The 14,174-nt window shown below is 34.6% G+C and overlaps 1 protein-coding gene across 41 annotated transcripts in view; it reads left to right on the top strand.

The window, feature by feature from the left end:
• The window catches only part of ZNF280D (zinc finger protein 280D), a 105,291-nt gene that overhangs the window by 48,609 nt on the left and 42,508 nt on the right, over positions 1 to 14,174 (top strand). For all 41 annotated transcript variants that reach the window (XR_013520626.1, XR_013520625.1, XR_013520628.1 and 38 more), the window contains 4 exons: positions 2,880 to 3,037; positions 4,038 to 4,138; positions 4,845 to 4,991; positions 12,487 to 12,621. Coding sequence is in view for 37 of the 41 variants with exons in the window: in XM_078333213.1 (XP_078189339.1) it covers positions 2,880 to 3,037; positions 4,038 to 4,138; positions 4,845 to 4,991; positions 12,487 to 12,621 (541 nt within the window). In the remaining 4 variants the exon portion in view is untranslated. The remainder of the gene's footprint in view (positions 1 to 2,879; positions 3,038 to 4,037; positions 4,139 to 4,844; positions 4,992 to 12,486; positions 12,622 to 14,174) is intronic.

Below are 14,174 nucleotides of genomic sequence, written 5' to 3'. Positions count from 1 at the left end.
TTTAGAACATTTATCTTGCAGGAAAAGTTACCTGTTTTAGAGATGTATCAGTTCTAGGAAACATGTCTATTTTGATTTTAAAATTTAACACCTTTAAATATTAGAGATTCAATTCCCTCAGTAGAATTTTGAAGATTTTTATATGAATGCATTAAATATTAGAAATTTACACTTCATAATGGTTGAGTTGTAATCTTTGAAACTATCATTCTATATAAATTAGTAACAAGAGAAAAGTAATAAGACATTAAATGATATTATTTGTTGATTATGTAGCCTGATATTTATATTTGATAAGGTTTTATCTATCACTTTGCTATAAAAATTTTCAAATATTAAGCAATTTTGAAAATTTCACACTGGACCCTTGTACACTTACCACTTTGATTTTACCATTAACATTTTACTATACTTGCTTTTTTATGTATCTCTTCATCTTTCTTAGAACTATTTGATTTTTTTGGGTGCATTTCAAAGTAATCTAGTGTGTTTGTGCATGTGTGTACAAGCATATTCATATACTGATGACTTTGTGTTTATTCTTGGTAACTATCATCTGTAATTAGCATTTCAAAACACCTATAGTTACTTCTGAGTTCAGCATTTATTTATTTTCCTGTGGGTTTGTGGGTCCAAAAAGAAGCCTATATAAAATCCTGAAATACATGGTGATATATACCTATAACAATTATTAATTGTTTCTTTATGATAGTGCTTTATAATTTGCAAAGTTCTTTCACATTTATCTTGTTTTATATGAGTTTTCTTATTTCTTACCTCCTTTTATCAAGCTTTAAGAGCCATCAATAGCTAATGGTTGCAGTAGTTTAACAGAAGGGAAATTTTATTTTTAGATAAAACACTGAAACAGTGTTGCAGTAGAACTTTACTTCCATTATAACATGACATCAGAAAGTCATGTTAGCAAATATGTTAAAATGCAGAGCCATGTGATTCATTGACTTAATTTCTTGTATTGAAATATGGGATTATAAGTTATCTCTCAGTAGTTTTTTTTTTTTTGGCCTTAAGATTAGCCCATTTAATATCAAACACAAAAATGAGGCGGGGCCTGGTGGTTCATGCCTGTAATCCCAGCACTTTGGGAGGCTGAGGCAGATGATTGCTTTAGCAAAGGAGTTCGAGACCAGCCTGGGGAACACAGCGAAACCTCATCTCCAGAAAAAATACAAAAGTTAGCTGGGCGTGGTAACGTGCACCTGTGGTCCCAGCTATTTGTTGGGCTGAGGTGGGAGGTTAAGGCTGCATTGACCTGTGATCATACCTCTGCACTCCAGCCTGGGCAACAGAGTGAAGGTGTCTCAAAATGAAAAATTCATTTTTTGTTATTTTTTATGAAGACTAGCTACATATGTCTAGATTTTCAGAATATTTACAGATTTTAAAAAAACTGTATCTGATAATATCCAGGAACTGAGCATTTTAAAAACTACTGATCATTTAGTAAATGTAACCTTAATGAACAAAGAAGTTAAATGTATTATATAATATTTTACTTTACCAGTAAAAACTAGGAAGGCAACTTGATATTTATAGAGAATAAGAAATTGATAGCTTAGCATTTCTATTGTTTGCCTTATCAACATACTGTGATATAAGGTTTTTTTCCTACATTGAGTGTCACTAAAAATAGTTAGATATATCTTGTTCTGTGAACATCCTTGCAAGAGGTTTTGCCGTTTTCCTAATTTCTGTTGGGTTGAGAAGTGTGATCTCCTGATGGAACTCATTTAATAATTGGGGAAAAGTGAATTGCTTAAGGGATCATTTTATGTAAATAGACTTTAAGTGGTGAAAGTTGTGAGCTGAAAGTTCAGTGGCTTGTGACCATTATTACTCTATATGTAAATATTTAACCAAGACTGGGATTTTCTGTAGGCATTTGTAGAGCTGGTGTGAAAACCGAAGGAGGAAAGGATATTTCAAGGTGTATCAGAGCCCACTCTAAAGAGTAGCAGAGCCGTAAATTTGTGAAGAGACATGTATCATAATCTTCGTGGTGATTGCTATCAAGATTGATGGCATTATCACTTAGTTTCAAGATAATTTCTTTTAGGGACTCAAAGTGAATAATTGTTAACAGTTGACGTAGTCTAAAAATTACGGTTTTTATTGAATAACTTTACTCTCAAATTCAACAAATAACTTCAGTAAGCTCTTTTAAATAAGTGTTACCATTTATATTGCACCCTTTGCCACTGAAGGTTGTAGTTCCTGCTCAGAAGAAGCCTTTTAGGGAAGCTGAAGTAGCAGAATGTAAAACTGAAAAATGTAGTTAAGATGAACAGTCTCTGCTAACAGTAACAGTATCATTAAATAAAACAAAAGGTTCTTGTAATTGTAGGCATTAAAACTGCTATTACATGGATTTAGAAACCAAGATACAAGTAAAAATACCACTAATTTGTCATTTAAGCAGTTGGAATCTATTGTATATTTTCAAGGCCTTAAAAGATTTCCTCCTGACTCTGTAGCTGCCTTTGGTGATAGGGTTTCCTTTCTTTTAGTATTTTATTTTAAAATGTAAATAGGATTTCAAATATGGATCAGAAGCCCGCTATTTTATCTAAATTTTTAAAAAGTAATCTGAATTAATGATTGAGAGTTATATCAAATTGGTGATCTTTTGGATTAATTGCATTAATGAATTATTTTAAAGCAAAGATAAAAAGATGTTTATTTAGCCACTTAAAGAAAGTGATTATTTAAAAATGCATACTTTCCTACACAACTTTAAGACTTTTGATAATTAAGAGTAATACATTTATATTTTTAAGATTTAGGTTAGATTCTTGTTTGTGAGATTTCCTTTTTGTTTTTAAATCTCAAGTTTTGCACCTGTTGACAACCATTTATAGGTTTATGAACCACATGAAACACCACTTGGAACTTGAGAAGCAGAGCAGTGAGAGCTGGGAAAACCATACCACCTGCCAGCACTGCTACCGTCAGTTTCCCACACCATTTCAGCTGCAGTGTCACATCGAAAGTACACATACCCCCCATGAATTTTCTAGTAAGTTACCAGTACATTTAAATATTCCATATTATTGATTTTGATAATATACCAAGAAAACCTTAAGAAGTCTGTTAGAAAAATGAAAATAAGAAATAGACTTTGGAATTTGAGGGCAAAATTGAAAAGGCCAAGTTTTAACAGTTACAAACTTTTAAATAAAATTAGTTACTAATAATAAAGTTCCTCTTGCAAATAATTCATTATGGTGACTGCATTGACATAACCTGTGCATTATATATTGGGTACTAAATTAGGAGCCTGGTATCATATATTTTAAATATGAATTCAGTGCTCTTCATTTAAACTTTAATAGGAAACAGAGCTACAGTTGTAGTTTAAAATCACAGGCCAGGTTCGACGGCTCATGCCTGTAATCCCAGCACTTTGACAGGCCAATGTTGGGAGATCGCTTGAGGCCAGGAGTTCGAGACCAGCCTGGCCAACATGGCAAAACCGTCTCTATTAAAAGTACAAAAATTAGCTGGGCATGGTGATGCATGCCTGTAATCCCCCCTACATGGGAAGCTAAGGCAGGAGAATCACTTGAACCCAGGAAACGGAGGTTGCAATGAGCCAAGATCATGCAATTGTACTCCAGCCTGGGTGACAGAGCAAGACACTATCTCAAAAAAACAAAAACAAAAAACAAACAAACAAACAAACAAAAAAACAGATTTTGGAGCAAGATGGCTTGGTTTTAAATCCCAGATCTGTCTCTTAATATAGGTACAAGATTTTAGCCATGTTACTTTATATTTGAATAATGGGGATAATATAAATACCTTCCTTGTAGGATTGTTAATAGGAGTTAAGTGAGTTAATGTAGGTGAGGTAATGTGAGTGCTTAGAACTGTTCTTTGGACTTAGTTAATTAGTTAACAAGCTGTTTAACTGTTGACGACTGCCACTACTGCTGTTATTGTTGATATAGATGCATACAATGAATTTTTATATGAATGGGTGAAATATTATAATACTGTTTCTCTCCCACATTTAGCTATTTGCAAAATCTGTGAATTGTCATTTGAAACAGAACATGTTCTTTTACAACATATGAAGGACAATCATAAACCTGGTGAAATGCCATATGTCTGCCAGGTACACATACCTTTTATTGTTTTCTTAAGTGTTAAGTTTGTTTGTTGTTTTGGTTATAATATTTAAGCCTATTAGACCAGCGGTCAGCAAACTTATGCAGAACTTGGCATAACTTATCCCTCATATGAGGGTTTGGTCTACAGGCTTTTGTTTGTTCTGCTCATCCCTGTACTGGACAAAGATGAATCCTGTTGTAGAAAAACAAACATATGGACTTAACTGTACTATATAGGGAAGAATGTAGGCATACAAGGGAAATACAAAGTGCTGTTAGTTACAAAGAACCTTACCACATGCTTTGGTAAAAGCATTTTTGCAGAATTTCAAGGAAGAAGAAAGCAAGGAAAAAATAAATTGCCACTGTCATAAACCTGGAGACCATTGATAATCTAAAGGAGAATGCTGTTTCATGTAGCAGGAAAACATCTTATAGGGCAAGAGTTGCCAAAGCTTGAAAACTCAAGTCAAGACAGAAGGTGATAGATAAAAAGATCTGATAAAGGGAAGGGGATCTAGTTGTGTTTTGGGATATATCCCTTGACTTTGAAAGCTACATTTAATGTCTCAAAGATGATCTTCTGGTGTTGCCTCAGTGAGATTCTTGGCTGCATAATGTTCTCCTGGCAAATTGTAAATTATTGTTACTTTGTAATTGCATATCAGTTACAAATTTTCAAGTTAAACTAAGCCTTCTTTCTATTTTTAGGTTTGCAATTATAGATCATCATCATTTGCTGATGTAGAAACTCATTTTAGAACATCCCATGAAAACACTAAGAATTTGCTATGTCCATTTTGCCTCAAAGTTATTAAAATTGCAACGCCATATATGCATCATTATATGAAACATCAGGTGAGATCATCAGTTCTTATTTGTTTATTTTGTCTTAGTGAAAACACTGATTATGACTTGGAGCATCTGTAGGTTTGTTTTGCAAGGGAAGCAAAGTGGTTCCAAATGACACTATTATGCTTTATGTTTGCTTGTGAAATTTCCACTTCTTTTCCTTACTTCCTTTCTGGTGATGGTGTGGGTCATAAATAATATAAATTCTGAAAGATAGCTAGAAATAGGAAGCCTATGATGAGAGGGGAAAAAAAGTGAGTGGAATATCCAAAAATTTAATATTTTGGGGTCTAAAGGTAGATATGAGAATGATTTTGAAGAGTATTCTCAGGACAAGGGGAAGAAATGAGTTTGAACTGAAAAAGAAAAGATAGATGATTTATAATCTTATTTTCCTTTTGCTCTTCAAACTTTCTAACCCCTTATCATTATGAGAAGACATATTGTCATCATTGACCTGGAATTGTCTTTTATAGTCGTGTGACTATGGGAATAGTAGTGATGCTTATTGATCAATGTATTAATTCTGCCAGAGAAATATATTTAGATCATCACTTGTTCCCTGGATGGCTTCCACCAATTTTGCTATATAATTTTGGAACTCAGTGCTTGTACTTAGTGCTTGTACCCTTCCCTTGAATTCTGTTATTATGCTTATTGGCTCTTTTCCTGAAGCAATTAAACCATCTTTTGTTTGGACTAAAAATTTTGATGCAACACGAATCCTATACTTGAGTGCTTGAAAGAACAACAGTGCCTTTGCCAAAATTAGAATCCAATGGATTTACCGAATCTGAACATGCAGTCAAGTTTTGCCAACTCACTACAAACAGTACATTCTCTATTATTGATTAAATTGACATGCCAATTTATTCAGCATTGGTACTAACTTTGCTGTCACTTTCAGTTGTTAGTTAATCATGAAATTGACTTGAAGTTTTAAATTGGAGAAGATCATAAAAGTAGAATTTCTAGGTCAATTTGGGATCACCTGTGTTGTGACTGGGCTGCCACCCATCCTTGAGAGTTTCTGGCAAGATCTTCTATTCTAGGGTTTCCCCAACAGTGTTCCATCAGTTGTTAATAGATATTTTCCCCCAAATCATCACTGCTAAATAAATTTGTTAAATGCCTGGGTTTATAAAATCAAGCAGTTTTGTGTTTTTTAAAACAGGACTTCTCAGAACTTTTAATATGCCAATGGACATTGTAAATCTCCGAGAAAGGATGTAGTATGTATCATTCCCCAAACTTATTTGACTATTGATCACTTTATTTGCACAGTACCTATTAACATTTCTTGATGAACAGAGTTTGGAAAACACTGTTCCTGATACTCTATATTTCATCTTTGGAGTTTAATTTTGAAAGGGAGAATGAAGTATAAGGCAGTAGCTCTAGTGCATGATGGGGCTTTTAAACATAATCTTTCCTAGGTGCTTTGCCGGACCATAGAGTGAGATAGAGATGTGGGAAGAATGATAACTATGACAGAGATTTGGGGACCCGCTATGTGGACTGTGTGATGTATAAGCAAGTCATCATGCCCTGCATTTTATGTTTTAACTTGCCATGGCTGCCAGTTTTCTTTTTGGTTTGGAGTGCCTGGGAGGTAGACAGCCAGCATTAAAGAGGAGGCAATCCATTAATAAGAAGGATCATTGGGCATCCTTGAAGGTATTTACAATTCGTGTAATTATTTATAAGACTGGAAAACCATAGCTGAGCGGGATTATAAACCTGTAAGGTGTCATTATTACCGAAGTATTGAACAACCAGAATAGTTGACTCCATGCCTCATTTCATTATTTTTGAAGAACTCAGTTGTAACTGTTTTTAAAGATTATATTATGTCTTTAGTGATTTTAAAGTTAATAACCCAGTTTGTGTGACTTTCAAGAAATATTGTAGCAATTCCAGATGTGTTAAATATGCTCATTAGAGCTTTAATAAAACAAGCAGTTAACATACCCTAATTACTTACCTTACGGCAGCAGCTGGCACTTTACATGCATTTTCTTGTTTAATCCTCTCAACCACTATATGTATATTATTATTTCTGTTTTATGGATGAGGAGACAGAGCTTTAGAGAAAGTAATTTGCCTAGTGTTGTATTGTCTAATAAAAGGCTGAGTTAAAAGTTTGACTTCAGTGTCCAAGCTTTTACTGTTCTACCACAGTGTTGGATTTCACGTTGGCATTAGGTCTAAAGGTAGAGATTACATATAGTAAAAATTAAATATAAATCTCTGAAGTCTCCCAAACAATATAGTATACTGATAAAAAAAATTTAATACAGATATTTGTTTCTTTATACTTGGAATAGATCACTGTTTCTTTTATTGAACATAGTGTTGTATCTTCATCACCCTTGGTGTGTCGAAATGCATGTGTACCTAAGTGAGATGTGTAAGACTTGAGTCCAACTAAGGGACTAGTAGATTAATATATTCTACCTTAGGACTCTGGACAAATGTTCATTGAATGAAAAGGTAGATATTTTGAACTAAATTGCACATGCTACTCATATGTATTTTCTCTCTTAATCTCTTTTCTGACTCACCCTTCAGTTAAGAAATATTTACTGAATGCCTTATTATGTGCCAGGGGCTGCTTTAGATATCATATAGCAGCGAACAAAGCCATGTTTGTGCCCTCTAGAATTTACATTATAGTAGAGAAAGATAATACATTTGTGTGTTTGTGTTAGAATGTGTATACTGGCAATAAGTGCTGTGGGAGGAAAATGTGGAAGATGAGGAGTGTTAAAGATTGGGGAGGTGGTAGGAGTGGAGGAGTGGTCAAAAAAGGGTGTTGTATAAAGGATGCTCAAACATGGCCCTCTCTGAAGGATGTAAAGGAGTAAGCCATGTGAATTACCTGGGAGACGTAACATTATATAGTCAGTGAATTGAGTGTATACCTGGGATGGTCACAAAGTAGCAAGGAGGTCAGTGTGGCTGAAGCCGAGTAAATTAATAGAAGGAAGAATAACAGGAGATGAGGTTCTAACAATAGAATGTGGACCAATTCATGTGGAGCTTTGTAAGCCACAGCCAAGACTTTGGAAAGGCACTAGACGTTTTTAAGTATGTGAAAGATGTGCCGTGTTTTTATTACTGGAGGCTAAGAAGAGAAAAGCCCATAGGAAAGACAGGACATTAAGGGGAGAACAAAGAAAGTTTTTAAGTGGTAAGTGGCTTGGGCTGGTATGGTAGCAATGGTTGGAGGTAATGAGAAGTGGAAAGATTATGAATGGCTTTGAAGGTAGAACTGACAGATTTTATTAATGTGTTTGACATGGGATGTAAGAGAGAGAGAGATTAAATTTTTTGTCTTGAGCAATTGCAAGAATGGAGTTTCATGTACTGAGATGGGGAAGACTGAAGAAGGAACAGAGGAGTTTTTAGGAGGAGGGGAACAGGGATATAGGAAGGAAATCTTGAGTTCAGTTTTGTTTGGGTAGATTTGAGAAGCATATTAGACATCAGGTGGCAACGTTAAGTAGGCAGTTGTTTAGATGGTATGTAAAACCACGAAACTGGATGATGTAATCAACTGAGTGGTTACATATAGAGAAAAGGCTTCTGGGAACTCAACTCTGGTGAACTTTTTTCCTGCTCTTCTGTTTTCGTATCTGTTTCTTGGTCAGATTTTCTCTCCTTTTTCTCCTTTTCCTTGTGCACATATAAGTGAATTTGTTTGAATTGCCCGTACCTGTGATGTAATCCAGTGTATCACACTTCTAAAATACTTTTAAGAGCCTAGGAGGTCGAGGCTGTAGTAAGTCAAGACTACACCACTGCATTCTAGCCTGGGTGACAGAGTGAGACCTTGTGTTAAAAAAAAAAAAAGTCTTAAGATGCAGCTATTAATAGAATTGTAACACATATTTATATGTTGCTTTGAATTTTATAAAGAATTTTTATTTACGAAGTGCTTGCTTGTATGCCAGGAACTGTGCTAGATTCTTCCCTATATATTATTTAGTTTGATTTTTATAAATAAGTGGTTGTTTTAAAAAACCCACAAAACTTCAGGCCAATACCCTTGATGAACATTGATATAAAAATCCTCATTTAAATACTGGCAAACTGAATCCAGCAGCACATCAAAAATTTTATCCACCATGATTGAGTAGGCTTTATCCCTAGGATGTAAAGGTTGGTTCAACATATACAAATCAATAAATGTGATTCATCACAAACAGAACCAAAGACAAAAACCTCATGATTATCTCAATAGATGCAGAAAAGGCTTTCAATAAAATTCAGTATCTCTTCATTTAAAAACTCAATAAACTAGGTATTGAAGGAACATGCCTAAAAATAATAGACATATATGATAAGCCCACAGTCAATATCTTACTAAATGGGCAAAAACTGGAAGCATTCCCTTTAAAAACCAGCACAAGACAAAGATGCCCTCTCTCACTCCTCCTGTTCAACATAGTATTGGAAGTTCTAGCCAGGACAATCAGGCAAGAGAAAGAAAGAAAGTGAATTCAAATAGGAAGAGAGGAAACTATCTGTCTTTGCAGATGACATGATTCTATACCTAGAAAACCCCATCATCTCAGCCCAAAAGCTTTTTAAGCTGATAAGCAACTTCAGCAAAGTCTCAAGATACAAAATCAGTGCGCAAAAATCACTAGCTTTTCTAGATATCAACAACAGGTACGGCTGAGAGCCAAATCATGAGTGAACTCCCATTCACAATTGCCAGAAAAAGAATGAAATAACTAGGAATACAGCTGACAAGGGAAGTGAATGCTCTCTATGAGGAGAACTGTTATACAAACCACTGCTCGAAGAAATCAGAGATGACACAAACAAATGGAAAACCTTTCCATGCTCATGGCTAGGAAGAATCAATATTGTGAAAATGGCCCTGCTGCCCAAAGTAATTAATAAATTCCATGCTATTCCCAGTAAACTACCATGGATATTCTTCACAGAACTAGGAAAAACGATTTAAAAATTCTTATGGAACCAAAAAAAGCCCAAATAACCTTGGCAATACTATGAAAAACAAAGTTGGAGGCATCACACTACCTGATTTCAAACTATACTGTAGGGCTATAGTAATCAAAACAACTTGGTACTGGTACAAGAACAGACACAGGGAACAATGGAATAGAATAGAGCACCCAGAAGTAAAACCACACATCTACAACCATCTGATCTTTGACAAACCTGATGAAAGCAAGCAATGGGGAAAGGATTCCCTCCTCAATAAATGTTTGGAGAACTGGCTACCCATAGGCAGAAAATTGAAACTGGACCCCTTCCTTATATCATAAACCAAAATTAACCGAAGATAGATTAAAGACTTAGCTGTTAATCCCAAAACTGTAAAAACCCTAAAATTAAACCTAGGCAATACCATTCAGGACATAGGCATGGGCAAAGATTTCTTGACAAAGACACCAAAACCAACAATTGGCAAATGGAATCTAATTAATCTAAGGAGCTTCTGCACAGCAAAATAAACTATCAACAGAGTAAACAGACAACCTACAGAATGGGAGATAATTTTTGCAAACTATGCATCTGACAAAGGTCTAATATCTAGCATCTATAAAGAACTTAAACAGATTTACAAGAGGACAATCCCATTAGAAAGTGGGCGAAGGATATGAACAGACAGTTCTTAAAAGAAGACATACATGTGGCCAACAATGATATGAAAAAAAGCTCAACATCACTGATCATTAGAGGAATGCAAATCAAAACCACAGTGAGATACCATCTCAAACCTGTCAGAATGGCTACTATTAAAAGTTCAAAAAATAATAGATGCTGGCAAGGTTGTGGAGAAAAAGGAGTGATTTTATACTGTTGGTGAGATTGTAAATTAACCATTGTGGAAGACAGAGTGGCAATTCCTTGAAGACCTAGAGACAGAAATACCATTCTACCCGGCAATTTTATTGCTGGGTATATACCCAAAGGGATATAAATCATTCTGTTAAAACACATGCTCACATATGTTCTTTGCAGCACTAAGCACAATAGCAAAGACATGCAGTCAATCTAGATGCCCATCAGTGGTGGACTGGATAAAAAAATGTGGTACATATATACCATGGAATACCATGCAGCCATAAAAAAGAATGAGATCATGTCCTTTGCAGGGACATGGATGGGACTGGAGGCCCTTATCCTTAGCAAACTAATGCAGGAGCAGAAAATCAAATACCACGTGTTCTCACTTATAAGTGGAAGCTAAATGATGAGGACACATGTACACATAGAGGGTAACAACACATACTTGGGCCTACCAGAAGGCAGGGAGAAGGAGGAGAGAGAGGATCAAGAAAAATAACTAACGAATACCTGGGTGATGAAATAATCTGCACAAAAAAACTCCAGGACACATGTTTACCTGTGTAACAAACCTTCACATCCTGCTCGTGTACCCTGAACTTAAAAGTTAAAAATAAATAAATAATTAGTTGTATTTAAGTGGACAAGCATTCCTTTGTAATTATATGTTGTATAATTATGTGTATGTGTGTGTGTGTATGTATATATATATATATATATACATACATGTAAAACAACATATAATTACAAAGGAGTGGTTTCTCTAAAACCATTATATATAAAAATATATTAATGAGGATAAAAATTGCAGTTGATAATCTGTAGTAGAAAGAACGCTGGATCAGGAGTCTAGTAATGTCACTAACTAGCTATGGGGAAGTGCCTTCAATTTTTTTTTGGGTCCTATTCCCCATCTGTAGAATAATGGGTTTGAGGAGGGACTCATTCCAGGGGTTCTCAATCAGTAAGTTCAGTTGTTCTGTTTTATGCCTCCTTATCCACATTGTCTAATATAGTAGCTACTAGCCACATATGGCTTTTTAGATTTAAATTAATTAAACAATATTTAAAATATAGTTCTTTAGTCACAGTAGCCACATTTCAGGTGCTCAATAACCACATGTAACTAGTGGCTACTGTGTTGGACAGTACCTCTCCAGCATATTTAATTATTGTAAAAGGTATTATTGGACAGCATTGGTTTGTATAACCATTTCTATAAAATAACCTGCTTTGAAATGTTTGGTTAAATTTATTTGGTTTTAGAGAGTTTATTTTACCAACTTTTTAACTAACTAGTATTGGCAAAAATTAGAAATAATTTACTTTTTCTAGGATAAAAACACAGTACATCTAATTTTCACAGTATCATGTTTATTTCAAGTTTGTAATTGAAAGAGCTTTCTCATCACAATTAAGTTTTATTAGAACCTTTTGATAGAACTTTTATGTCCAGTTCCTACATAGTAGCCAAACACTTTTGAAACCCAAATAGTAATGTACCGACTTACTTAAAATGAGGTATTTTGATATTATTTGTGATTGGAGATGCTAAATTGCTAGGTTTTACATTGTTTGGTTATCATTAAAATTAAGTCAGAGTAGTTTCAGGACACAGGATTTGTGGTTGTTGAAATTATTTTCCCCCTTTTCTCTTTTTTTCCCTAAACAGAAAAAAGGAATACATCGTTGTACAAAATGCAGGCTGCAGTTTTTGACATGCAAGGAGAAAATGGATCATAAGACTCAACACCATCGAACATTTGTAAAACCTAAACAACTAGAAGGATTGCCTCCTGGAACAAAAGTGAGTTAAAGTATACTGCATTTTAACATTTTGCATGACAAGAGAAATTAACTCCTGTACAGCTTTAACTATTGAATGTATTTTTTAATGACTTCAGATTTTTGCTCAGACTTTAATTTTAGGTTTTAATTTTATGCATAGAAGGAAAAACTTCTAACCAGTGTTTTGAGTTTAGTGATAAGTGTTAGGTTAGAGTAGTCATCCTTTTTAAAAAGCACAACTCAGTTAACTTTTCCTGGGTCACTGGGTTGTTTCAGTATTTTATTGGCTGTTTTTGAGCTTTCAGTTGAAAGTGTATATGTTGATTTTAGTTGCTAAACCATAAGATGTTTGAGATCAGGAATCATGTGTTCTCAGCATCTGGTATGGTGCCTTGAGTGCCATAGGTTCTCAGATGTTTGTTGCAGTTGTTATACTAAGTTTACTCTGAGAAGCAAGTTGTCCTGCTGGAGAGCCTTGTGTTTTAAGTGAGCAAACATGTCTGACTGCATACTGATGACTGTAATTTGCTTTTCCCTTTTTGCCTTATATACATCTGTTTTCTCTGACTTCTTTGTATACAGTCAGCTCTTGAATATTTGCTCCAGTGGAGGGAAACAGAGGCATGGATAATCCAAACTGAAATAATCCCCAAAACATTTATTTTTGGCTTTGGGTACTTACCTTTGAATGTGGGTATGTCTGTTATTTGAATTAACTAAAACAGTATACAGCCATGCTCTGAAGACATGATAGCAAGAGACGCTATCCAGCATCCTTCCCTACAGTCCATTCATTTCATGCTGGGACTAGACATGCAGAACATTAATGTAAGCAGTGCAGTACTCTCTCATTTTTTCCCTTATTAATAATAATAATATTAATGATAATGATACTAAATGTTTTTATAGCTCCTTAGAATTAAACTTTCAGTGTACTTTTTCATACATTCTGTTGTCTAATTCCTACTACAATCCACTGAGGTTAATAAGGCAGATATTACCCCGTATTATAGATGTGAAGAAGCTTAGAGAAGATAAGTTCCTTATTCAAGGTCACATGACTAGGCAGGTCTTTTGATTCCTAGTCCAGTGCTATTGTATGTAACCCCAGCACATGTATGTCATAGGACTTACTTATCAACTGTTCCTCAAATACAGGAGGAGGGTATAGTCAAATGATTAACTAGAGTGTTGGTAGGCACTTGTGTTTTTCATTGTCAACCAACAGATATAATTAAACATTTTCTCATTCTGGATCCTAAATAATGAACTCTGTATTAATTTACTTTAAGAAAATTCGGAATATTATTTAGCTCTCCACCTAGTATAATAAATTGATGTAACTCCTCCCATAACATTTGTAAGCATAAATCTTGGGCACTGAGCCCTGGAAAGAGGAGATCACATTTACTGCAGATCTGTTTTCAATAATTGTTAAAGGGTAATTTAGGCCTTTCTAGAGTTATTTTTCAGGCTTTGAGATTTAAATTTTGAGCTCTATGTTTGAATTTCTTAAAGTTATATCAGGGCATAAAAAATAGCTATGAAATTTGCTCTTTTATATTCATATAA

This window comes from Callithrix jacchus, chromosome 8, assembly GCF_049354715.1.
Source record: "Callithrix jacchus isolate 240 chromosome 8, calJac240_pri, whole genome shotgun sequence".
Classification (NCBI taxonomy): domain Eukaryota; kingdom Metazoa; phylum Chordata; class Mammalia; order Primates; family Cebidae; genus Callithrix; species Callithrix jacchus.
This window is presented reverse-complemented; position numbering and strand designations above follow the sequence as displayed.